The sequence below is a fragment of the Corvus hawaiiensis genome, chromosome 5 (assembly GCF_020740725.1).
Source record: "Corvus hawaiiensis isolate bCorHaw1 chromosome 5, bCorHaw1.pri.cur, whole genome shotgun sequence".
Taxonomy (NCBI): domain Eukaryota; kingdom Metazoa; phylum Chordata; class Aves; order Passeriformes; family Corvidae; genus Corvus; species Corvus hawaiiensis.
The window spans coordinates 46,757,593-46,784,575 of NC_063217.1; the positions used below are offsets into that span (position 1 = coordinate 46,757,593).

General features: G+C 39.0%; 1 protein-coding gene across 1 annotated transcript in view; it reads left to right on the forward strand.

The window, feature by feature from the left end:
• Nucleotides 1–26,614, forward strand: part of CENPC (centromere protein C) — a 28,339-nt gene extending 1,725 nt beyond the window's left edge. Inside the window, exons 3-19 of the mRNA XM_048304896.1 lie at nt 880–941; nt 1,270–1,358; nt 2,403–2,493; nt 2,597–2,807; nt 3,680–3,883; nt 4,057–4,436; nt 5,069–5,918; nt 6,453–6,491; nt 7,709–7,782; nt 8,863–8,931; nt 10,682–10,786; nt 11,609–11,707; nt 14,285–14,383; nt 14,663–14,817; nt 15,257–15,347; nt 16,791–16,860; nt 26,379–26,614. Coding sequence (XP_048160853.1) covers nt 880–941; nt 1,270–1,358; nt 2,403–2,493; nt 2,597–2,807; nt 3,680–3,883; nt 4,057–4,436; nt 5,069–5,918; nt 6,453–6,491; nt 7,709–7,782; nt 8,863–8,931; nt 10,682–10,786; nt 11,609–11,707; nt 14,285–14,383; nt 14,663–14,817; nt 15,257–15,347; nt 16,791–16,860; nt 26,379–26,421 — 2,731 coding nt within the window. The 3' untranslated portion in view covers nt 26,422–26,614. The remainder of the gene's footprint in view (nt 1–879; nt 942–1,269; nt 1,359–2,402; nt 2,494–2,596; nt 2,808–3,679; nt 3,884–4,056; nt 4,437–5,068; nt 5,919–6,452; nt 6,492–7,708; nt 7,783–8,862; nt 8,932–10,681; nt 10,787–11,608; nt 11,708–14,284; nt 14,384–14,662; nt 14,818–15,256; nt 15,348–16,790; nt 16,861–26,378) is intronic.
• The last annotated feature ends 369 nt before the right edge of the window (nt 26,615–26,983 follow it).

Below are 26,983 nucleotides of genomic sequence, written 5' to 3' on the forward strand. Positions count from 1 at the left end.
GTTGCCTTTCAAGGAGTAGAGAAATGAAGCCCATACAGAGTTCCAGCATATTTGAACCTTGCTGGTAAATGTTAGAGATGAGTTTGAGCAGTTGCAGTGCTGTGACATTCTTTACATGCGTGTTAGAAGTCTGTGAAGTTTTTGTTACTGAAATCTGGACGTGTGTTTCATGAGCTTACCAAATCTGCACAATTAGCTGTTTTTAAAGGTATATATTGAGCATCATGGGAGTAATACTCCATGGCTTTTCTAGTGTTATTTTGGTTTTGATCAGTACTGTCTGGCTGCTGAATCACTCACCTTTGCCCTTTTCATTTGTGCTGGTTTGAAATAGTAATCTAACCAGCTGAGCTGTTCACTTGCTTACGGACTGGATACCTTAAGCCAATCCTTGCTGCTGAAACTTTTGTATAAGTGCAGAAATAACTTGTTTTACAGGGTGACTGCCTGTATGGAGGGATAGATGTGCAGCAGCACATTTCATTTCTAGGTCTGCTGTGACTAGATCACTCTGCAGGCAACATAGCTCGAGGTCTGATTTATAAAAAAAATTATTTATTTCAAGTGAGACTCTAGTCAGCCCAAAGCTCATTTACCTCAAGGCTGTTGCAGTAGTTGCATGTTTGCTTTTATGTAGAGAGAATTCTTCATTCTTATTATAATCTGCAGCAGCGAGGCTCTTTTTCCTGGAATTCTTATTTAGACAAATTTCTTTGCAGATATCTATGCATGGAAATGGTAGGTAAAAATATATTAAAGTTGGAGCTGTGGGAAATAGTAACATAAAGTATTAAGAAGTAAAACTTTGCTACTTTAATATTTGGGATAAGAGCATTTGGTATTTTTGATTGAAAATATTTTTTTCCCTCATCTTTCTAGAAATAAGATTGATGTACAGCCGGGTCAGAATGTTCTGAAACTCATACAGGATTGTTTTGAAAGTAAGCTCTTACTTGGTGTTTTGCTTAATTTGCTGATAAAAGTAAAAAAGTAATTTCTTCCTTGTGTTATATTTAGTGGTAAGGAGATAGAAATAAAAAATAGGGATAAAATGTATAAAAATAGTATTTCTCAGGGTTTTTAAGAGCAGCCACTTCCCAGCTTCATAAAACTGTGTCTTAGCTGTCTTATGAAGGTAATCTCTTCCTCAGCAGCTGATTCATTTTTTGTTTGGATTTAAAGGAGCTTAATAAGCCTTAGAACTTGTTAAAATAAATGAAACTTGGAAAATTCCAAGATTCCCATATTTACAGTTTTTTTTCTTCATAGGTTGCAGCGATGATCTTACAATAAACTCTCCAAATTGCTCAACCTTTGTTTTGAAAAATGAGAAGAGAACTTCAATGCAGAGCCAAAGGGTGAGTTATGTCAGTGTCACAGCGTAGCACTGGGTCCAGCTTCGTGTGGGTACAAGTTTAGTTCTGTAGCATTTAGTTCTGTATGAGCACTTGTAAAAGTAATAGGTTATAATTTAACGATATATAGTAGTTGTTGAAAAATGTGGTTTTTTCTTAGTTATGCTCTAATAGTAAATATTCTGTAAGTAGAATTATTTAATAGCTTTTTTTCTTGGCTTTTTACTAATGAAAGCTTCTTCAGTTTTTTGTCTGGGATAGTTAAATTTCTTATGGTCTCAGGCTGAAGCACGCTGCCTTATTACTGGTGGTGGGTATGGCTGTCTTGGACTCCTTTGGATTTGGTTGTGGCCACTTTTCCAGATATAAGGATACAGCTCTTAGCTATCAGATGGACAGTAAAATTTATAGGTGATTCATGTAGAAAAACAGCTTGTTAACTCCTAATAGTTATCTATACAACAACTTCATATACCTGTAACTTTGTTGAAGAGTGGAAACAATTTGAAGGCCCTAGTGTGCTGCCTGAGAGGATGATGCCAATAATCAGTTTGTATACTTAGTTTTGATATTTTGGTTTTACTTTTTTTAAGTAGGATATTCTACTAATGGCAGGGTTGAGAACAGGCAACATTATAATGGTGTTTGTTTACTTTAGTCTGATGTTAGAATATAATCTCAAAGCAAATCTCAAATCTCTTGCTAAACCTCAGCCTGTCTTAATAAAGGTGAGTTAAATTGTTTAAATTCATTTTAATGATAATAATAAATAGTTTACCTCGAGGTTAGCAGGATGTCCTTTTAAAGCTGCATATGGATTTTTACTGTACACACTGTTTCACCTGTTGCTTGAAATTTGCAGTTACTTTTAGAAAGTTTTACAAGATAGAGAATTGAAGTGTTTAGTTAAAATAGAACTGTGATTCGAATGAGGATGAATTAAGGGAAGATAATATCATGTTCTGTAGAAATGGCTATTCCTGTTAAAATACCAGTGCTTTATCAAATATTTTACTTTGTCTTATTATTCATTACCAACTACAACAGCCCAAGGCAGGGTCAGCCAAGTCTGTGAAAAGAGCCCGTAAGTCTGCAGAGCCCTCACCTGCCTCACCGCTAAAACCAGTCAGCAGCAGAGGTTGGTCGCGCTATTGCTGAATTAAGGTTTTTAAAATAACTATTTCTTGGTATTTTGTAAGGTTTCAAGTAAAATAATTAAACCTGTCCTATATATATGGCAGGACAGTCATGTGAATCACACCTGAAGCCTGCAACACACGATTACGTAGCTGCTTCTAAAAAACCAGAGTCTCCTGTGTCTAAAAGAGAAAAACATAACACATTAAAAGATGTTGAAGCACTGTGCCAGAGTCCGGCCGGGCTTTTGGACTCTGAGGATAATCGTGGATCACCTTTTCCTGTGGAGGAAGTGAAAAGCTCTCCTGTAGTTAAGTAAGTAGAGCTGAACATGCTGTGGTGTCATATTCCATGCATGCCCCTCACTTCAGGGTAAATAAAATTTGGATTATGAACTCATAAAAAATAATTCCAAACTTTTTAGAAAGTTTCCATATCTGGGTTTACAAAGGGCAGAATTGTTTTTTAATTAATATTCTGGTGATAAGTGCAGTACCCAAGTGAAGGAAGCCTGTCAGAATAGATTTAGACTCTTTTTTTCAGGAAAGTGCACCAAAATACCAGTTTCTGAGACAGTCTAGACTTCTTCAGTGAAATCCTATTGACTGTGTTGACTTTAAAAGTTAACAAGAATTTGTTAAAGCAGGAATGAGCAGTCATTGTTCCTCTCGCTCTGAATATACAAATGTCTTTTACAAAGTAAACCAGCTTCAGTTGTGATTATTATCTCCTCGTTGGAAGATTTGAAGCTGAACTGCAACACTGGCTAGTCGTCCTGGCCACAGTTCTGCTTTGCTAGAGGATTGAATCTCTGGCGTAGATCATAATGATGGACTGACGCTCATCCCATTGGCTCCCATTGATGGAATGAGATTGGAAAGACAGTGCACCTGCAGTCTAGGAAACCTGGTGGTTTCTGAAGCACGCTTTCCTAAAATTAGGAATTTGTCTTGCTGAGCAGCCTTCACTTGGATCAAGAGTCACATGCTGACTCCATGTTGCCTGTGGACACTTGCTACTATGCTGGAAAGTACTACTGCTAATCTGTGTTCCAGCAAGTTTCCAAAGGGAAGCTCATTCATAAGAAGTGAGATGCTGTCAGCAAGAGCATCTGTTCATCCTCACAATACTTTATTGTGCACTCAGGATTTATAGCAACAGGTTTGAATGCTGCTTTTCATTCATAGATTGCGTTTTGATGACTGTAATACGTCAGCTGCAGCAAAGAGTCGTGGAGAAGTTGAAAATTTGGAAGGATCTCAGCCTGGGAGAGATGAGCAGGTTGCTCTTGTGCAAGGAACAGAACGTGTTACTGCGTCTTCTGCCCGGAAAGAGAAGTCTTTCTCTTCAGCTGTCTTAGCAGCTGTAGCAACAAGAACGCTTGGACAGAGGTTTGTTTTGAGGCTTAATATGGAAAGTAGGAAGGATGAACTTTATAATAATTCTTCTGAGGAATGTTCTGTACTGTGTCTAGGTTGGGAGTCACCACTAGATTTGAAAGACTGAAAGTCAATTTCCCCCCAACCCTGAATGATATGAATGTTTTTTTCCGTCCTTTCTTTAGATATTCAACATCGATATCACCACCATCACCTCATCCTGTGAAACATCAAGATATAGAAATAGAAGATGAATGTGAATTTTTAATTGATGAATCAGGTGATGCATTTTCTACTGCTTGGATTTCAATACCCAGTAAGAGCAAAAGATCAAAAAACGATGGCTCCGCAACTCCCATTTCTAAATCTCAGCCCTCTGAAAAGAAGAAGCCACAGAATAAGAAAGTCAAGAACAGAAAAGTACAGGTAAAAGCACTTACTAAACAGAAACTGGATCATCTGGATGTTGGAGCTTTTGACCTCAAAGAAATGCCAGAGTCAGATCCGATATCTAATAGTGAAGAAAATGTCCTTCCATCTCAAAGCCGTAAGAGTACTCATATGGGTAAGTTATTTAGCAGCTTTTCAGTATTTCCTTCCAGGTCACATTACTGGATTATTTTCTGGTGGTTTATAAGGAAATTATAACAAAGTAGATGATAGGTATTAATGGATTCCTTTTTGGTGTTTCAGTTGCACAGTTAGATTTGGGTGAGACAGAAAGTCTTCACTTTTTTCGCCACACCCTTTGCCTTTCCTGTTAGGACATTGAAAATTAAATTAGCAGTGTTGTCTTTTCTTATGAGGAGCTGTAGAAGGTAGGTACCCACAAGCTTTTGTTCCTCTCTCCATAGAAAGGAGGTTATGTGCTTTGAACAGAAAGGGGATTGAGTTTTAGGAATTATTTGTGAAGGGTTTTGTAGCAAGAAACACTGAAAACTGGAAAGCAGACTGAATGTAACATTTCTGCCCCCTCTTTTTAATTAGGAAATACTGAAAGTATGCCAAAAAGTTTTTTGTAGACTAGTTTAGTGAAAGCCTTCTTTTAGCCATCAGTGATAAAACTGGTTTTGCGATACCTCTTTTTTTTTTTTCTTCTCCATTTTGATTCTTTATTTTGTGCATTCAGATATCAACATATCTCTTCAGGTTTAATAGGAAAAGGTATTAATGTCCAAATGTTTCATGTACTGACAGGAAAGACTAAAAAGGATGCACTTAGACAAGACTCTCCAAACCAGGAAAAGGACACATCCTTGAAACCAGAAGCTGAAGAACTGATGTTGTCGTCGTCTGGACTGGAAACAAAACCATCTGATGAAGAACAGTGTAAAACAAGGATGCTGCCAAGTGAGGATTTGCCTGTGCCCTCATCTGGGCATCAAGAAGAGCAGACTGTGTCTCTAAAAAAGTCTCTCAAGTCTTCCAAGAATCTGCAGTTGGCTTCTAAAGCTTCTCAACATTTAGTTAAGAAGAAACAAACTGCTAAGCAGAAACTTCCAAAAGTTAAAGTAGCTAAGAAAGGGACAGTAAGTCCAAGGAAGAAGCTTAAAAAATCTGCCCAGAAAAGTAGTAATAAAAAGCCTCAGTTACAAAGAGGGGAGAGTTCTGACAGTGAACCTGGTGAAGAAGAGCTTGAAAGAGAGCCTGTAGAATTGAATGAAGTATGCACCACACCCTTGCATCAGAAATTAGAGACTCCCGTGATTCAGAAGTTGACTAAGTCCGAAAAGCGTAGAAATGTATTACACACACCAGAGTCACCTGGTGGTGCAAATAACAGAACTTCTGTAAAAGCATTACAGCATCCCATGGACAGCGTGAAGAATCCTAAAAAGAAACATTTGCCTGCCAAGTCTTCAGGGAAGATACCCAAAAAGATTCCACGTAGAACCAATAAAGCTCTTTGCTCAAGCCCTGAAGACACCGAGTCTCAAACAGATTCTGACAGCTCTTCTGTACAGGCCATGGCAAGGAAAAAACAGAAGTTACCAGATGTGAAAATAAAAAATAACAAAAGGAAACGTAACAGGCAACATGGACTACAGTAAGCTTTTTGTGTGATTCCTTACAAATGTGGTGTATAACTTGGTAGATAATTAAACTCATCTTGACACCTTTTAAGCAGAGATGGCCCAGTTGAAGTATGTGATAGTTTGAGGCTGGTTGAATAGTTATAGAGAAACCAAGCAGTTTAATCAACATTCTTTTCTCAAAGCTGGGTACCATGTTTAGTGCCTCCTACATGAGGAAGCTTGTTCTAAAGTGTTCTTGTGAGACTTGCAGAGCAGATCCCGTTTAACACAACCCCACCACCAACAGAGTAACTTCACTGTCAAATTTGTTCCTTTTGAAAAATAAATTTAGAAAATACAGCATTTAATTCTTCAGCTGTATTTGTTTTTGTCAATCTAAAGACTAAGTTCAAGTGGTCTAAAACCTGGTTTATAATCATTGCTTTTTAATTTTTTTAATGCCTTTTTTATAGTTTTGTTCAGGGTGCAAAATTATTGACCTGCAGGTTCCTTTCATTAAGTTGACTTAACACCAAATGTAATAAGAATAATTTTTTCTTTTCTAGAGATTCCTTTGTAGCTGAGAAGGTTGTGAGTTTCGAAAGGTAATTTCCTGAGTTGTCTGAAAAATGTTAATTTAATCCTACTTCTGCCCCACTGAGACCCCCCTGAGACTGAGCAACTTGTATGGCTGGTGTGTTCTGTGCCTTCCTGGTGAAGCACCAAGTGGAACAGGATTGTGATTCATGCTTGAGGGTTTTAAATACTGTGCTAGTACATTTAATAAAGTAATACAATTTTTCTTCCTGTCAAGAATAAGGGGTCATAATAAGCTTCTTGCCTTTGGGGATTTCTTTCCTTTGAGGCTTGCTTCCACATGAGTGTGTAATTTTTGAATAGAAATACCAATGCTCCTAGAACTAATGACAGCTGCACTAATAAAATTGATGTCAAGTAGGGTATAGAACTATATCTACAATCCAAACTCTTTGTGCACATACACAGGCATGTATCTTCCCCTTTCAAGGGATGGGAACTTAATAACAAGGCAAACAGGAGTGGCAGTCTGTGAATTTATTAAATTCTTGTGCAGTCATTCTGCTGAAAATGTTGGGGGCTTTAATTCTAAGGGAGCCTACTGCAGACTGACTTGGAAAATTTGTAGTGTAGGTTTGCTAATCTAAATAATTGAAATGCATCTTTTGGACTTGATGTGGATAACAGCTGAACTTCACTGGCACACTAAAAGCAGTGATGCACAGCCTCAGATGGGGGAAGAGGGAATGTTAAGGGTACTGATGTTAAGGCTGTAGAAGTCCTGTTTCAAGTGGGTTAATTGCTACGGAATCTGTTGGAGTTATATGCGTAAATTTTTGCCATTTTATGGGGGAGATTTCATTACAGACTACGTATTAAAAGCTGTTTTACTGTCCTTTCCTTACAGTATGCAAAACAACTCTTTAAAGCACTTCTATAATCGTGGTATATGGAAAATTGTTTGTAAGGTAATGCTACAGAGGTGAGGAGAAGGTCTATTCTGGAAGGGAGAAAAAAGAAGTTTAGGAAACCTGTTTAGAGAGGAGGTGTGGACACTAATTTGTCTGCCTGATGACTGAGTAGAGGAGTAGTTAATGAACTTCTTGACCTGTGATTTCTAAGGAGCAGTCATTTGCTTCAGTGTCTTAATTGGTATGGACATGTTTAAAAATAAAACCCAGCCCACATGATCTGAAACAAACTTAAATTCACTATTCTTGGCAGTGTAATGTTCCTTTGACATTTAACATGTTCAAGCAGGTGTATTTTTTTTTTTCCTTTGCAGTGGGCCTGTTCTAGAAGATTGTGATAAATTTGCTTCCAGCAATAAGTCTCCTGAACAGGATGATACATCTTCAGGTAATGTTTAAACTTGGTATTTCCTTGCATTTTGTAGGTTTCTTATAAACTGTAGCTGACAGTTCAGTAATTTCTGTTGTGTTCAGCTTGTCCAGAACAAGAAATGCAGGTTTTATTGGCTGTGGTTACATTTGTGTCCAAGTGTGTGGTGCAGCGTACTAGCTTCATGGTGTTAGCTTTGGGAGAACACAGCCCTCCACGGTTTGGCATCATGCCTACCAGGATGAAGTTATTCTTTCCAAAATACTTAGAGAAAATTTTTCAGGCTCAGTTTGTACCAGTTTGATGTGTTGCCATATAGTTAGTGGTCCTGTATGCAGTCACTTCAGGCAACCCTGAGCCAAATTAAGGCATTAATGGTGTCATGGCGTGTTTGCCAAAGAATACTTTGGTTTGGTGGTTTTGGGGGGAAGAAGGGCGCAGTGTTTGTTGGTTTTGTTTGGGGTGTTTTTGGTTGGTTGGTTTTGTTTTGTTGTGTTAGGGGTTTTTTGTTAGTTGTTTGGTTTCGTTTTGAGTTTGGGGGTTTTTATGTGTGTGTTATTACTTGTTTGGTTTCAGTTTTAAGTTTCACTACACAAGTTGCACATGTAGTCATAATGAACATGAGCCCTGGAGATACGAAGTCTTTTCCTTAGTGTTTCAGGGTCAGATGTGAATGTTATTAGTCCATGCAATGCTTCCTTCAGATACCTAGTTTTGTGTGTGTTCTGGTTAAAAATTTGTTCTAAAGTTAGGTTTGAGTGATATGAATCTGAATGACCGTGCACTTTGATCAATAAAATTATGTGTATAGTTTGTAATTTGTCAATGTTCATTTTATCAAGAGGGAGAGTTCTGAGGAGTATTTACTTGAATGTATAATTTTTAAGTAATTTTTAAGTTTACTCTGTTTAAAAACTAATTACATATACTGTTTATCTACACTGGGTTTCATATATGTTTATAGCAAAAGGTGTTACTGGAAGCACTATCCTTGTGACTTCTGTTTGTGTTACTTTTGGTTGCTTCTGGTGGGTATATTGAAGAAAAGTCAGGAATAATAAACGCTGTTGGTGGTGGGGTTTTTGAATGTGTTTTCAGATAATTCTGAAGACTTGAATTACAAATTAAGACACCTGTTGTCAGACGACATAGCAAGGCATAAAATAGGTAAGAGTATTTTAAAATATCATAATGTAAGTGTGTAAATGCAAATGCATTTTCAGCTTGATATAAACATTGCTGAAGGAGACAGGCAAACACCTAGAAATAGGTTCATCTGTTCGTAAGTACTTACAGATAAGATTTGTTATTTCTTCATGTATAGCCCTTCTCTTAATTTTAAAGTTATTTTTAAAAACTTCTAGTGTTTTTTTATTGCCATATTCAACAATTATCTTTTTATCTGCCACACTTCCGTTTTTCATGGTATAGTGTTAAGGAAACTTAAGGAGCCACTCTGGCAGTCACACTCCCACCACCAGAGACTTTAAGTCCTGGGACTGAATCCCCTTTACAGTGGGTGGCTCCAGTGCCCTGACAGGTGCCCCACTTGACTCCCTACACAGCCAGACAAGGTTTCCGTGCTGGCTTGACCCTGGATTTCCCATGGCAGAGTCTCAGACCTCTGGTTCCTTTAAGTAATTTTATGGTGTAGTAACAGAATAACAGCTTAAACTGGAACAAAGGACTATCTGGGCTTTTGTACCCTCCCAGTCTGTGTGCCGGACAGTCTCGAGTCCTGCTGGTCCTTCCAGCTGAGTCCTCGGCTCCTGCTGTGTCTCTGAGTGTCCGGTCACCTGGCTGGGCCACAAGTCCCCGTGCCCTTTGTTGTGCAAAGGGTCAGCATCAGTTCACAACCTCTTGCCTGAGGCTCCCACCCAGAGCTCAATCTCTGGCTGGCACTGCAGCTGCACACCCGGCTACGTGCACTGAATATATTCCTAAACAACTGAGTCAAGACAAACTCTTACTGTTCAGTGAGAACAGTAAGAGTTTGGATTGGTTTTACGCAGTAAAACTGAGAGTGCAAATAACCTGCCTTCTGTGGTGGTCTGAGTCTGGATAGGGTGGAACAATGGGAATGCAGTCAGTTGTAGTCCCATGCTTGTCTGTTTTACATTGTGGGTGTTTTTTTATTGGCTTCATTATTTTTTTATGCACAACACTTCAGTTTAACTTCGAAAACTGCTTTAGCAACTGTTTTCTATTTACCATTTTTAACATTTAAATATTCTTGATTCATTTTCTCTGAGATCTTAAGGGGCTTTTACTCTTACAAGCACTGAAATATCATATCTCACTGTGTTCATATATGGCAGCTTGCACAACTTGAAAGTTGAGATGATGTGATTAGTACAACTGAAGATAAATATCTGCGAAATCTTGGAAATATGTGGAGTTTCTGTTTGCAAAAGTGTTGCTCTTCTGGACCCTGGAAACAGAATTTATGAATGTGGAAGAGAAGGATGTGCCTATGCAGTCTCTGTTACCCTCCCCTTGCCATAATCGAGGCAGTGCCTTTTTGCAGTTGCTAATGAAATCCCCCAGATTCAGGCAGGGTTCTTAGTCTTTGTCTAGAGCTTTGTCTTCACAGTTGTAGCATGTTTGCTGTGCTTGAGCTTGAGCTCCTAATGTCTGTGTGTCTGTGGTTCACTAAGATGTATAGAATGAAATCTAATGTCCAGTCAGGGTGATGATTGTTTAAGAAAAAGGAGAGTGAAATACTGATGTATGCAAAAGAAGGCATTTGGCAATACTTGAATCCTATTTTCTTGTCATGATAGCAATGTGATAAAAATATCAGCTGGGAAGTGCTGACCCTCTTGTGGTACAGAACAAGAGGAAAAGATACTTAATATTTTCCGTCTCTGAATTTTTCTTTCATACTTGATGTGAATGACTTCGTCCTTCAAATTAGTAATGCCTACCAACACACCTAATGTTCGTCGGACAAAGAGGATACGACTAAGACCTCTGGAATACTGGAGAGGCGAGCGCATAAACTATACTATGCAGCCTTCAGGTATGAGTTCCATAATAATTATTTGCTTCCTTCTGATAGAGCAGAAAAGAGAAGTCTGTGAGTTGATCTTGTGCTGTGGGAGCTTTGAGACACTTATTATTGGATAACTTTTTAAAAAAAAGATTATTTGTGGTCTCCAGTTAGGCATCTCTCCATGTAGTCATCTTCTCTTTTGACACTCCTGTGTCAGCTGAAAATAGTGTCAGCAGAGCATGTTAAGTACCCTTGCCTTGCCTTCATTATTTAGGGAAGAACAGAACACTTTCTCTGTACCTAGTGGGTTTTTTATGCCAGAGATTATGTATGATATTGGAAAGAGATACAATCTACTGGATCATTCATTGGAGCATTTCTCTTTGTGTGAGGATTGTTTTCCAGAGCTGATACTATAATATTTTATTCAGTCTCAGTGTTAAATACCTTAAGTGAGAAAATAAATCTTGTTCTCAGGAATTTTTTTTTACTGACAATTCAGCCTAGTTTAGTCCTTTCCTAATTAATTGGTTCACTCAAAAATAGTATTTCTTTGTGTCTCTAAAAGTGATATTTTGTCTTAAAAATTACTTGCATGTCATGGTTTTCTGAAATGTTCTTTGACTGAAATTTGATGAAATTATTTTTAAAATGTCTCAAGTTGCATTGCACTCCAAGATACTTAATGTTGAAAAGCTTTTTTGTTTGTTCTGGCTTTCTAAAGTGATCTGAAAAGTTCAGCACCAAGGAAGTGTATTCTCAATTGAAATGCTATTTGGTTGGTCAAGATTGCATTCTTTTAAATTTGCTATGAGTTAGTGAACTTTGTTTAACGTCCTTTTGTTTCAGGAGGGCTTGTGATTAGTGGATTAGTGCATCCAGAAACACCATCTCCCAGGAAGAGTAAAAGAAGGAAGGATCGTCCCAAGCAGAAAAGAGATAAAACAAGTATGAACACAGACTTTTTTCCTTTGGATACTTAAAGTCTCTTTAATCAAATGCTCTATTGCTGTAAGATTTTCCTCCCATAAACACTCAATTCTCTCTCTGGGTGAAAATAATTTTATAACATAATTTTGTAATGTGATCTGATGTGGAAAAACCTGCTCCTACTGGATCTATAGCAATGTTGTACATTCTTGTTGTGAAATTGTTCGCTCCTCAGAGTAAGAAAGGAAGAAATGCTGGACATACCCGAAGTGCTTTTGGGCCTTTAAAGCAGAGGCTGAAGAAACTAAACTGTACTTACTTTGTGTTCAGATCGTGATGCTAGTGTGCACAGTTAAGGTATAAAAACTTGCCGCCATTTTACTGATACCTGTAGTAACACATCTAAAAATGCAGCAGAGAGTGTTAGTAGGGTTTCAAGCTGTTGTAGGTTAAATACAAAACCACAACACGGTAGGTGAAGGGAGAGCTTTAAGAACAATGCTTAAAATAGTTCAAAGTGGGCAATAAATCTATGTTTAAACAAATAGAGACTCTCTGTCCAGTAGATAATAAATATGTAAATAGTGCTCAGAAAAGAGAGTCAAAGTCCAAAAGCCAAAATATTTTTGCTGTGCTCTCTGGAAGATGTTGTAATGCTAAAGAGCCTTTCTTTATGAGGACTGTCTAGAGCTTTTGTTTGAAGCTGAAACATTTCTCTGTGAAGTTACAGAATTAATAAAACAAGAGCGAACAAGGATGGAAAGTGCCATACAGTTCTAGCACTAAAGTAATCAGGACTGAAATAATCATCAGAGAAATAAGGAAGAAAACAATCACTGTTGGTACCAATTTCTGATTTTATATGTGTTTCATGTAAATTTTATTCCTTACCTCAAAAAGAAAGTGGTAGGACTAGAGAAGGTTTAGGGAAAGCTCATCAAAAACAGAGAAGGACTTCTGTAGTGAAGACTCCTCAGCCCTGAAGAGAATACTATGGAGGTCTCTAAGGAGGAGGTCTAAAAACACCTCTGAAATCATGATATGGAGAAGGGAAATAGGGATAAATGATTTTGTTGGGGTTTTCTGCTTGCTTTTTAAACACAAGAACTAGAAGGTGTGGAAGGAAGACAGTGAGAACTGGGTTCTTCAGCAAAATAAGGTGGTCATTCTCACTGTGTGCTTCCTGAATATTGTGGATAAAAATATTTATGTAGTTTCAAGGCAAGAACCAGGTATATTCACAGGAGACTTAACTATTAATAGCTCTAAATAAAGCCTGGGAGCTCCAGATTAGAGGTGAAAAGTATTCTATTGAACAATCAGTACATTATTATGGCATTTTTGGGAATGGAAGGAATCCCTGTTTTGGGCCACTGATGGGAGACAGAACCCTGGTCTAAGTCAGTCTTTGATCTAAGTACAGTTTAAATTGTAATATGAATCATTTGCAGCCTATGAGGACCTGAGCTGGTACTAACTGTTCATACTGTATCTTACAAGAACTATTGGTTGCCTTTGAACTGTCTTCCAGAGGTGATTGATTTCCTCTGTGACAGACATTCGTCCTTGGAGACACATCCTTGAGTCTTAGTGATGCATATAAGGCCAGTCAGCCAAGTAAAATTTCTAGCACAAATTCTTAAATGTTATTGATACAATAAAAATTCTGTTTTTATAGCTGTAGAGTTACACCTGTTGCTGCTTCTTTTTATGGAGAGATGGTTATGTTGGAACAAAGCTGTTCAAACACAGTAACTTTTCTTCCTCCCCCTGACTGTCTTGCTGTAAGAGTATTTAAGCTGCCATGTGTGCCTACAAAATCCTATAGCTTGCCTTTAGCATGCTTCTTCGGTCTGTGTTTAAAGAAATTTCCTGTGCGCTGTAGAGCTAAAATTGTCTGCTTAAGAGGATTCTGCAAGAGAGCTTTGGGATATTTATTCTGCTGTGAATATTCTAAAGCATCACTTTTCTTTTTGAAAAGCATAGCGGTGTCATCAGTTCTTAGGATATTGCTTTCTCTGGAAAAATCCTTTTTATTATAGAAATAGTTCTCAGATTTACAACTTACAGCGAGCTTCCTGTAATGTTATTTCGTGAGAAAAGGAAAATTGGACATGTGCTTATCTTTTGAATGCTTTCTCTCTTAAGTGTCCTGATGCCTATCAGTAGTGGGTAAGAGCAAAAACACTTGTTCTTCGTACTTCATCATGTATTTCATATTCTCTCAGCATCTGTTGCTAGCAAAACACTTCTCTCAAAACACAAGAGTTTACTTTTGAGTAAATACTGTTGTTAATACCATAAGATAAATAGTTTCCTTGGATAAATCCTAGGAAATTCCTTAGGATTTAGAGAGTGTTCATCTCTTACACACAGAAATAATTCCAATGAAAAAGACATTTTCAAAGAATTGTTATGGATGGTTTTCTTTATTTGAAGAAAGAGTATTCAGTCTATTTAGTCACTTATTACAGAAAATTTAAGTACTTAATGTGTGACATTAGAATTGTGGAAAAGCTGTGGTTAAATGATTAACTTTTTAAAATCTATAGTGATTACTTTTCTGGTTTTGTTTTGGTTTCTTTGTATCCTCAGATACAAGAGAGATACCTGCAAGTTTGGACCACACCCTAGCTGATACGTCTAAGCCAACCATTGTACTGGACCCAGTAACAAATAAGGAAGTACATCTAGGTGAGTTGAAGGGATGTGGCCAAGGGACTTCCTGAATCATGTAGACTGATAAGAAAAACAGAATGTTCATGCCATATTTGGCATAAAAAGGTGAGGTTTTGAAATATTCATTGTTCTTTTGGAGAAAGTTCTGAGGAAGACACAAAAAATGTCCTGTTTTTTCAGCTAAATATTGAGTCTAGATTTTGGAGGTGTTGCACTGAAAGAATATGCACTGAGCATGTAACAAGACAAATTATGTGGTAGCATTAATGTTAATCTCCTGGACGTTTTTTGTAGATTGTATCAACACTGCAAGCAGTAACACTTACTACGTCAAAGATGAAGCAGTAGAAATATACAAAACTTTGAATACATCTCTTTTTGCAACTGGTAGATTGATTCTGAAACCATTTAAAGAAAAGGGACACCAGTTTGTCCACATGGATACAATAGTAAGTGTGCTTTTTTGAAATTTTTGTAAAATGGACTTTGTAAACAGAAGATCTGTTGGAGCAGTTGGAAGTAACATATGAAGTTGAGAGGTCCCCCTAACTCCCCTCAATACAAACAAACATTAATGAATCGTTTGCTAGAGGTAATTTGCATGCACATTGCCCTGCCTTGCTTTGTATTAAATCTGTATGTCCATGTGCTCCTGTTTTCTGGATCTTGCAGGCAAGATAGAAATAGCAAAAAAATAAAACTGGACCCCATCTGCCTTTTGAGTTGAGCATCTTATTTTTCATCAGTATGGAAAAAAGGGATTGCAGCTCTGCTAGCTTATTTGGGGTTTTATCTTTGTTATATGTATGCAAGTGTTTTCTTGTATATCTTTCTTAAATGTTTGCAAAGGAAGTGCTGCTAACCTTAGAACCTTTGGCTTCCATTAAGGCTTTCCATATTATCCGTGGCAAAGTTATTGTTACATTACATAAGACATCGTATTATCTGACTGCAGGGGACTGCTTCTATGTTCCAGCAGGTGAGTACATGGGTCTGAAACCCATTTGTTGGGAGGTGCATGAGACTAAATTAGCATGCTAGGAATCAAAACCAAACAGAATGACTGAAAGAGAGAAGATTGAACAGAGAATGGGAAAGTACAGGGTGATGAAGAATGGAATGTGACACAACACTGGACATGGGTTGATTATCTAATTGTTGAATGCAGGGATACATATACCGCTTGTTTATGTGAGTTGGCCTCAATGTTGTGGTGACACTACCAAGTTCTAAGAGTAAATTTATCTTGGTATTCTGGTTCTGTCACTAGCTGTAATGTTGAGGAAACATCACAGACAGCTTAATGTTAGTGGTAGTTAATATAATTGTTTTGGTCACCATATGCTTGCTGCTTTTTTCCTATGTAAAATTATGAAAATCCATTTGGATCAGTTCACCATATTTTGTGCTTTGTGCTTGTATATAGAAGGTTTAAAATATCTTGTTGAATAGGTTGTACCTTCATATGTTATTTTGACAATTTAAAGGCTTGATTTTGTCCTTCTGATATAAAAGTGGCGTGAATTCCATACGGGAAGCTGTCCATCAGTGGGTTAAGACACTAGTCAGGAGATTTTGTAGTAGTGTTAAAGCAGGCTGTTCATGGAGCTGTAGAGAGCTTTTGTACAGCTTCTTGTGAAGAAGCTTATCCTTAGAAAATGAGGAATTAGCCCTTTTTTTCCCCGTTAACTTTTCAGCACAATGTCCTGAGTGAACAATCATTGTTCAATTAATGCTTGATGTTTTGAAGCATTTTTTTGGTGTTTGTTTTAGTTTTAAAAGTTTAGTGGGTCTGTAGAGACAATTTTGTCATTTGCTTTTTGGGAAAGCAGATTATATAGAACACTGAAAGTTTTGTATGACCGTAAGGATCCACACTTCATTCTTCCCTGCTTCCTGATGGCTGCTCTCAGTATGTCTGGATGGGCAATGCAGTGTTTGTGACAGGTGATCCCTGTAATTCATTGTGTGGCTGTATATGAGTGTTAGGAGGTTGCTCGTTCCTGATGCTCAGGGCCTATTAGATAATGCTATTTTGTGGTCATGTTAGTGTGCAAATCTCAAGTGAAGATATGCAGGTAAGTTTCCATTGCAGTTTTTATTGATAGTTTCTGTAGGAATAAATTAAAGTAGATTCAGTCACCTTAAAGTTTTATTGTGGGTTTTGAGAGCTGAGAGCTCAAACCCGTTACATTCTTCTCAGTAAAAATCTTCTAAGCAAAGATTGAAGTAAATGACACTAGCTGTGTTCTTTGTCGTCTCTTTGAAATGCACTGACCTGCCTGTAAGAGTGGCATCCTAGATTAGGAGCTAATATTCCTTCTGTTAAAATATATAAAAAAAAAATATACTTGGCTGAAGACAAGACAGGACTTCAGTCCTAGTGGCTCCTAAGGAAAACTTACTCTGTTTTTATTTGTAGGAAATGGATATAACATACGTAATCTTCTGAATGAAGAAAGTGTTCTTCTCTTCACACAACTCAAAAACAGGTGAAGAACTTTCTGCAGAGAAGTTTGCCTAAACACTTGTCAATTTTTTGTATGTTCTGAAGTTCTTTTTACATACAGAAATGTTCGAGTCAGCCCATCCTAACATTACAAATTAATACAGAGCAGCTGAAATCAACGTATGAAGAGTTGAGACAAAAACCAGAAGAATGTTGGTAATTGGCTGTCAAAATGAAATGACATACTGAAGGGCCTTGCTCTGCAGCAGTTACTGTTCTTGTGCCATCCAGTGACAGAAAACTATAAGTATGAAATGTGTGGGTATATTTGTTGTTCCAAATTGTATCAATATGCTTAATCTCCCTAAAGATGCTTAGCACTTGAAAAACGTTGACATCTTCAGCTAACATCTGATGCATAGTCTTAACAACTGCCTGGTACAACCTGCTCAGAATAATCTCTGTTTAAATGATGAACCTGCTGTTTGCATTCCAGTAATTGTTGTCTAGGAGATGGGCTGCTGAAATGCTGTTGTGCTGGGGTCCAGCCGCCTTCTTATATGTTAATGACAGGCGCTCCTTCCTTGTCTGGCAGCTGGATGATTAGTGCCTCCAATCTGAATAGGAAAATAGGAGCTCTTAAGTAGGAGCTTATCAGTTGTGTCTTTTTTGTGGAAGCTATGGCTTGATTAGCTCTGAACATTGTTGATAGCTTTATTTTGTGTAACAGTGATAGGTCATTGCCAAATGTATTACTTTAATATCTCCTTTTGATTTGCTTGCTGTGTTCCTGGATAATAATGAGGACCTTTGGGAAAGCTGTAATTACACTGTATACTCCAGAAGCCAAGTCTAGACAGCAGATGGTATACATAGCATTTGTCTCCCAAGCTCTTCGAGGTTCTTCTGGCTGAAGATAAGGATGAACTACAGCTATTGTGGTATTCTGCTTTCTCTCTCTGGTCATTTCTATCCTCGAAGAGAAGGAGATAAGGAAAATTGAATTGGAATTGTGAACTTCCAAGGACTTGAGGATTGAGCACTAACCTTGTAAGCAGTTTTGGCCATGATCTTTATGCTAAATCTAGAGTATACATTAAAGTAGGAAAGAATTGGCTTTCAGCTAACTTCCTGTGTGTGTGAAGGGCTTGGACACCAAGATTACCATGCCTCTGTGAAAGATCCTTTGGATTGGGGAATTTGAGATAATACTGTCATTCTCTTTCAAGCAGTAGTTCCTATGGTTAGTGCATATGTAGACTGACAGCGGAAATACTGGTAGAAGTTGTGCGCTGTCTTTTCATTCATGGCTAAGTCATGTGTAACTGAGAAAATGAAACAGGAATGTGCCTATTGCCTTTTAGTTCTGTCTTGAAACGAACTACTGTCAGAGTTCAGACTACACAGAAAGACTTTTTTTCCAGCTCCAACTCTTGTAAGCAGTTTAAGAGTTTTTTAAAAAGAAAAAAGTCATTTAGTTACATTAGTTATATATGGTTTACAATATAAATTTGATGTTGGCAGCTTTTCTAAATTTTGGGCTTGGGTTGGTCTTTTCAAGGTCAGCAAGATTCAAATAATGTCCTTCCTATGTTGGAGCCATACCAGCTACCAGATGGGCACACATGCTGTCTCACTGCTTGAGGGGATTCCACCCACTAAAACGTTTAGTTTTTGTCTTTCAACTCCTCAGGCCTACAGAGATCTGGAATTTTGCCACTTGGAAAAAGAGTACAGGGCTAGGATTAAACCAAAGACTCTGCTTCTAACCCAAGCAGGTCTCCCAGCAGTCAGGCCATGGATGTGATGGTCTCTGATCCCAGCAGCAAATTGGTTCCAGCTGAAAATCAGAACAAGAAAACTTTTCAGTTGTGTTAATGGCCAGGGAGTTCTGAAGAAAGATAACCCTGCGAACTCTTATCTGTGTTACCTGTCTGCAGATTGGGTAGCAGAAGGATGGATACTTAAGGGGTTAGCATAGGTAACTTATGTGGATGGACTACAGAGCACGTTGTCCTAAAGGAAAGTGTGGGTGGATGCCGTGGCAGAGCTCAGCAGGCTGCTGCTTGCCAGGGATGTGTTTTCCTTTGGTGGGCTGAGATGAGAAGTGATAACATTACCCATGTCATACCAGGCACTGATGTGTCTTCCCCCACTGCACTGTACTGCAACTTGGCAGCAAAGTTTTGAGGGGTTTTCTTTTGGGTAAAGAGCACTAAGTCCTTCAGGATGCTTTCTTAAGCAGAAGTAATGTGTGCAGACCTTTTCCTGACACAGGCTGGAAAGTGCAGATGTCCAAGTGCAGGTCTAAGGTCAGCATGGCTGTTTGTGTTTTCCTATTTCTGTGTCTGGGAGCATCAAGAGAACAGGGAGGATTTGGTAAAGTACATCACTTTTTAGGCTGGATGGTTTTGCTGCTTTCTGGCAGGTCAGTTTCTTAGGTGAAATGTCCCGTGTAGTTTGCAGAGAACATTTTGTAGCTGGACTACATCTGAGTATGTTTGTGGTTTACTTTTTTTTTAAGAAGCAATATCAGGTTTGCCAAGGGATGTTCTCTGGAATATTGCTGTGGTTTAGCAACAATTCTATTATTTGTCAGTAGATGGGGCTTTAAGCACAGCTGTTGGTCCTTTGCTGGCCTCTGTGCTCATTAGGGTCTGGTTTTTGAAAGTCAAGAAGAGTGTATTACAGGTGGAGATAAATTTAGTTGAGGAGATGTAAATCAGTTGCCCTTCACAGTAGGATGTAACTACTGAACATTGCTAAGTTCGTTCAGTTACATGGATGTTGTACTTGTTGCAGCCACTTGCACAAAATTGTTCTTTAAAACATTAGTGTATAGCAGGACCTGGGTTGTTCACCATTGGTCTGGATTGCATTTCAAATTTTTTTCTTCAACTTGGCACTTGTTAGAAATTTGCTGCTGTGTCATTAGCCTAAATATAGTTTGAGGAAGTGCAGGAGAATGTTCTGAGTGCCAGCACTCCTATGGCTGCTGAGTTGTGCAGTGTGTCAATCAATAATCAGTTGTTAAGTCAGAAGCAGCAGCTGATGTTTCACCTCTGCCTGGTCTTGCTTTGGCTCCTCCTTCCTACGTTTTTGTATACATCAAGCCAAATAGGATATTGCAAAGAAATAAGCCTTTTCTGAAATGTGAGAAGTTAATGTTCTTCCTGCATGTGTGTGATTCTTTTTGCCAGCATATTTTCTGCTCTGCTGGGTAATCTCACTTCCTCTGGCTACTGTTGTTTTTAGCCAGGTTTTTGCGGAGCTAGGCTGAAGTTGGTTAACCAGTGTTCCCTGTTGTGGAGTGATGTGTGGGATCTTTGTCTTGAAAGAGACATGGCCTTTCTGTTGTCTGTGAGATGCACTGTTCCTAGAGGATACCTACTGATATCCTAGTGGATATCCCTGTTTCAGTGTATTAATTCATTGCTTTCTGTCAACAGTAATTGAGAGAGCTGGAAACAAAAGCCAAGTCACATATTTCAGCTTCATGTTGATAGGTTCATGTGTTCTATAGTAGGTACTGTGGTGACATCCAAGGGCTTGTTTTAAGAGGCTTAACTGAGAAGTCCTGCCACAGTAAAAAGTCAGAGTTTTGAAGGCTTTGACTCCCTTCAAAAAAATTACAGGTTAGTAGGTTCTTCTGCAAATCTATCTTTTCATAGTTTCATTTGGTTAGAAAGCTGTTCCTGTTTTACTAACAAAGCTTTTTGCGGTTTAAATTAGCAGAAGAATGATGGCAGAACAGTCAGATGTGTATGCACATCCATATTTGTACGACTCTGTAAACATAAAATAGAAGATTGTGAGCTGAGTAATTACAGAAAAAATAAACAGGACCAATAAAAGAGACTGTTGCGGCACATATACAGTTTCTTCTATTTTTCAAGTGCACAACTAAATTGGTTATCTGCAGATGATTTTAAATTAACATTTGGGGAATGCAATAAACCTAAAGAGCCATTTCCTCATAACAGCTGAAAAGGCATTTCAGCATGAAGGAATATTTCTTGGATTTCTACTGATGTATAGACTCTGCATGATGTCTTTTGCAATACAGGATTTACTTTAAGTGGTGATTAATTGCAGGTGATACATCTAACTGAAGAGCATGGACCATGCCTCTTTAATGGTATTGACAGCTGTTGTAACTGAATATCCTAGTTTTTCCAAACTGGTACATTTCCTTGGCAGAATATCTTGTCACTTCACAGATGTTCACAGATATAGTCAGAAGAGATCTCAAAGGCAAACTTTTTGGGTTGCATAGATGAGCTTCAGTTAGGATTTGACAACCAAAGTGATTCCTGTGGTCCACTTCTAAGATGCAAACATGGTTGATCACCTGTCAAAACAGTCGGCTGCAGATTATTAGGAAACAAATGTGTTAAAATGTTTGCCTGCAGAGCTGCTCTATGTTTTTAAACCCACTCACAAAGCTCCTCTTCTGATCTGCTTCATTTAAACTTCTGTGCCCAAGTGAAAGTGCAACACAAAAGGTTGTAAAACCACAGGTACTTTGCATTCCTTCTGCAGTCCTGTTTGGAGCACAGTGATTGAAACAAGGACCTGGAAAAAGTGTTTATTTTGTCAGTCTGACTGTTGAGTTGAGATACAAGTCTAAAAATGTTCACAGAAAAAAATATTAATGTCTGGAATAAGATTTTTAACTTCTCTTTTCAGGTAGGTAAGGACTTTTAAATTTGAAAACTGAAGAATTCCAGTACTCCTAACAAATATTTAGGAAGTTTATTAAGGGGTATGATAGCTGTTAACACACATTATTTCATTTAGCTTATTAAATTTTTTCACTGTGATGGTGTTTAAAGCTGCCTTTTCCTGTGTTTTCAGTAACAGTATCTGAAATGAGAATTGATCAAGATGGCAGATGCATGGTAATGCTGTGAGGGTGTCTTCTGGAGTCAACGTGCCATAAAGAGCGAGAGGAAGGGAGTGATATGAGAGGTGTAAACATAATGAAGGGCTCTGTATTAGAGCTCAAACATGTTGCAGACTGACTGGTCTAGGTTATGCGAAGTGTTTTCAGTGAAGCTAAGCAACTTTGAAAAGATTGGTAGGGGAAAGGTTTTCTGGTGTTGGTGCCACAAGGACACAGCTGTCTCTGGTGGTAACCCACACTCGTGGTTTGGGATTCTAGTAGTGATCTGATCACTTGCATTTAACAGCATTATGTCATCTTATCTAAAACTATAGGGTTCAGCTAATGAGCATGATGTATAATCCACTGAAGAAGAGGCCTGAATTTAATGAATTTTACCCTTTCTTTATGTTAGCAACACTTTCATGTTGTAGTACAGCGGGGGTAATTACAAGAATTGAAAGTTAATTACAAAAAAGTTTTTTTCAAACACTATCTGAACTTGAAATTTTATTGCTGACAAAGAGGGGACTCCCCTAGGATGCAGTAGCCTATACACTGAAGAAACTGAGTGCTTCTCCTGTATTTCAGTTAGTGCCAAGTGAGCTCTGAGGCTAATTAATCAAAACAAATTCACAGTTAAGCTCAGAAAGGAAGACTAATTAAGTAGACAGTTAAAAAAAGTGCTGAAGAAGGGAGCAACCTTAAGGGGAAAGTATGAGACTCCCAGTACTGGCCCATGAAGGACAATTAAGTGATAATTGCAGAGGCCTTTTTGCATCCAGCACATGCTGTCTGCCTTTTATTATGGCTGATTTTCTTAGCAGTAGAAGCAGACATTTGCCTGATGAGCAACTAAGCTGTACTGTGCACTCGTAAGGTAATTCACAGGTAAGGCAGAGAGCTTGCTGCAGCTATAAATTAGAACACAGCTTCCAGACTTGAACAGTATTTTAGATAGTGAAAAAGCCCCATTGCGTTTTAAAGACAAACTAACTTAAGTGTTTGCTTTATTTCCCTCTTCATTTTGTGGCACACTGAGTCCATGTTAGCATTCTGTTTAAGCTTTCAAACGAATTACACTGAGTGAACTGTCAGAATTTAAAATGGCTTCATTCAGTTGCTCACCCCACTGAAGTTCACAGAAATCATTACCTTGTCATGAAATGGCTTCTGTTGCTTATGTCCTTGTATTGGGTTTGTGTGGCCAGGTTTTGATAGTTGTGGGGGGTGGTTACTGGGATGGCTTCTGTGGGAAGCCAGTAGCAGCTTCCCTGCGTCTGGCAGAGCCAATGCCAGACAGCTCCAGTGCCAACCCACCACTGGCCAAGGCTGAGCCTACCAGAGCTGGTGGTAACTCTTCCATTTAAGAAGGAAAAAAGGTTACTGTGCTGAAGTAATTATGGGCAGAGAAGAGAAGAGTATGTGAGAGAAACAGCCCTACCCACACCCAGGTCAGTGCAGAAGGAGCAGGGACGAGGTCCTCCAGGCACTGGAGCGGAGATTTCCCTGCAGCCTGTGATGGTAATGGGTGAGTGATCTCTCCCTGTCGTTATTTCAACCCAGGAGCCTTTCCTTACATTTTCTCTCCTCTGTCCAGCTGAGGGAGGAGAGAGATAGAGCAGCTTTGGTGGGCACCTGGCATCCAGCCAGGGTCAGCCCACCACAGTCCTGCACTCATGCTGCATGACATACTTGTGGTGGAAAAAAAAACCAGGAGGAACCTACAACACTAGTATTGTTTTTACTGAAAATATTTTAAATTTTCTTCTCAAGGACTTTTTCAGCTAGCAGAGCTAATCTCTGGTGAGATGCTGAGGCTTGTAGATGAGGTACATGCCCCAGACTTCCTGCATCCCTCCTTGCCCATTTCCATTGAACTGTGATGCTAATCATCAAAACCTCTCTTATTTAATTTAGCATGGGCTAAAAATTTGCGTAAGTGTTCACTTTTTTTTTCCCCCCCTTATCTGGAACTTGAATTATTTCAAAAATTAGTGGTGAGGTCTCCTCAACTATTTTTAAAAATGTTGATAGTAATTTCCTTTTCTTCATGAAATTCCATGTGAACATTATGCTGCCACTGTGATGCACTGTGTCCTTCTATGCAAGTTGGCAGTTGTCTTCTTGAAGTATCTGTCCAAGGTGCAATCCTTCTCTTGGAACAGGCTGCAGGATGAGGCATTCACCTGCTGCTGTTTCAGCTCAGCTGCTCCATCAAGTTTCAATCTGCTCCTTCATTTTTTGTCTTTCTGCCTAAACTAATTTCCTGCCCTAATTTGGATGCATTTTCCTTACCAAAGGTTTCTTTTCTGTCTTTCTGCCACTTGCAAGGATTGAATAATTTTTTAACTCAGTTCCAGGTGTTTGAATTATTTCAGAGGTATTCTTGTGCCTGAAGGTTCCTTTGCTACCTCTCCTGCAAGTTTTGTACAGGGCCTGGCAAAGCTCCCAATTTTAACTTTCAGAGAAGTGATGCAAAGCTTTATTTGGCCTCTGTTCTTTGAAAGACTTTTATGTAGTTTTAATCCCAAGAAGGTTGGTTTAGGATGTCACTGGCAAGGTGTTTGTTATTATCATCATCTGCTGTTTTTCCTGGCTGCAGAAGCAGAACGGAGACTGCTTCAGGCCCACTTGGTTGCCCTTGAACCTCATCCATCTGTTGAGGCTGGCTCTGCAGTGCTGGAAGAGTGCATCCTAGCACCGTTCCCCATGGCCAGACCTACCCTGGGGCATCGTAGCGTTGTGCTTTTTGCTCCTCTTAGAGCACTAATTCAGCCTGCTGGAGACTTCCTTTGCCTTGGCACAATTTTGACATGCGTCTGCCATCACTTAGGCACCATGCCATACCTTGATTTTGTATTGGCAGGCTAGTCCAGGCATTCACCTGCCTCTTATATCTTCATTCCTCTTGCCAGTGGGAATGCTGCCTGGCACCAGTTGGTTTTGGCACAGAGGTGTAGCATGGCAGCACATGCCCACTGCTGCACATGTGGATGTGGGTCTCTCATGTGCCCTCTCACACCCTGTTGCTGCTTGACTTTTCTGGTAAATGCCAGGAGAAAGTAATCTTCTTGGTCTTTAATGTTTCTGTGGTGTCTAAAGAGTCTAGACTGAAAGAGCTGTAAAGGTTGGGTGGCCCCTCAGGATCAGCTTCATACATTTCTCTTGGAGATGGAGCTGAGACTGGGCCAAGCACATCTGAGATACCCTTCCATGTGGAACAGTTCTGTCCACAAAGTTCGGATCCCATCATCTCCATTTTACCATACTTAGTGCCATGGGTGGGAGTGTGTATTTGAAAAGCACGTCAGAGTGTTGGTGTACACACTTGGCATCCTCCGTCTTAGTGCTGTGGTTGCTGCAGAGGGGTCAAGAGGTATAGAAGAGATCAGGAAGCAGAAGCTCATATGTGGGGAAAGAGCTTATCTGAATCCAGGGCAGCTGGCTCTTGGTGGTCCTGCTTGAGCAGCAATGTTGGATCAAATTACTTCCAGAAGTCCCCCCTGGCCTCAGACATCCTGTGAAGTTGCAACCTGTGCTATGGAAGCTGCTCTTCTATAAGTTTAGTTCATGCTTTTGTTGGGAAGACCCTTATTTCTGTGCCCCTCAAGCTGAGAGCAGTCTTTTCTGTGTCACACAGCAGGCCACCAGTATTGCCACCAGTACTGCCACCAGAGTGTGGGGTGTGCCAGAGTCCCAGCCACTGGTGAACAGCCACTGCCATCCCATTCTCCATGGGAAAGGACAAAATGTGCACACTCAGTTGAGTCACAAGGGTCAGCTTTAACCTCCCCTTTCTGGTCTTGGCTCTGAGAAGTCCCTCTAGGGCAGACACATACCTGGGTTTGATGAGAAGTCCACTGCTCAGTTTGGGGGAATTAGGTAACAATTTTCTCTGCATATACCCCAAAACATTTTACTATATTTGGATAGTGGGTTGTTATTTTCACCTGCAAGTCTTAACAGCAGTCTTTATTCTGTGCATGGGCTTTAAACCAGTTGAAAATTTGGCATCTTGCGCAGTCCAGGCTATCAAGTGTCTGCTTTTCCCATGTAACTCTACGTGTGGAGTAGCAGTGCTCAGCTGTCACTTGATGTGGGGAGTTGCATCAGATATTATTCTCTCAGCAAGAATTTTAGTTTTTGGTTGCTTTCCCTACTGTCAGCAGCTTTTTGTGACCTTTGGGACTGTGGACCAGAGATTGTGAACCATTTGTGTAAACGTGAGTTAAAGTGAATTAAAATATGCCCAAGATCTATAAAAGTAACATGAAACTCATATGCACATTTACTACTGAGGCTTCTTGGTTCTTCACAAGATATATTTCAAATTCAAAATAGCTTAAGAAAATACATGGAGAGCAAGTGTCAGTGCCCCAACCAGGTGTGGCTTTGACAGCTCCAGATTTTGCACAGATGAACACATTTGTCAGAGACCACTATTAGTTAAATTAAATTAGGCTAATGTGCTCTTTTGAGCATAATTGAAATGATACTAATGTTTTTATCGATTTGCCACTGGAGTAGGTGAATGCTCTGATGTACTTGCTGCTGTGAGTACAATCTGCAGTTGTTCCACTTTACTGTCTAGTAACTCCCCAATATTATGGCACTGATAGGCCTATTTTTAACTGTGTTAATTTGAACTAATTTCTGTTTTTTTTATAATTCAGAACAAAAGCACGAGACATGCTGTTGGACGCCTCTTCCAAATAACTTTACCTGCAAATTGAAGATCATCTAATGCAGAGGAGTTCTAAAGAATGCTGAACATTTTCATCTGACAGCCTAGTTTTAGGGGCATGTTGTTTCATTGATCTTAAAGATCTTTCTTCAGTGTAAATGGTAAATACATAGTTTGTTATGAGTTATCTTTACTTTTGTATCAATAAATATTAAGTAATGGAAATCAGTTTTGATTCCTTTAATTTTAAATAATTTTGGAATCAGTTTCCTGGCATTCCATGTGGTTTTGAAAATGCAGGTAATTGCATGAGTTTGACTTGTAAATAAATATTTATGAATAACTGTGAGTTATCTTGGGTGGCTTCAAAGATGTCTCAAATTGAAATGTTTCACTGTTACTTTGGAGTTGTTGAAACGTTCAAAGGGAGTTTGAAAGTAAATAGTTTTCAAAGGATGGAGTCATAGAATCATTAAGGTTGGAAAAGACCTTTAAGGCCATCAAGTTCAACCACTAACCCAGCCCTGCCAAGTCCATCACTAAGCCATGTCCCTAAGTGCCACATCTTTTAAATACTTCCAAGGACAGTGATAC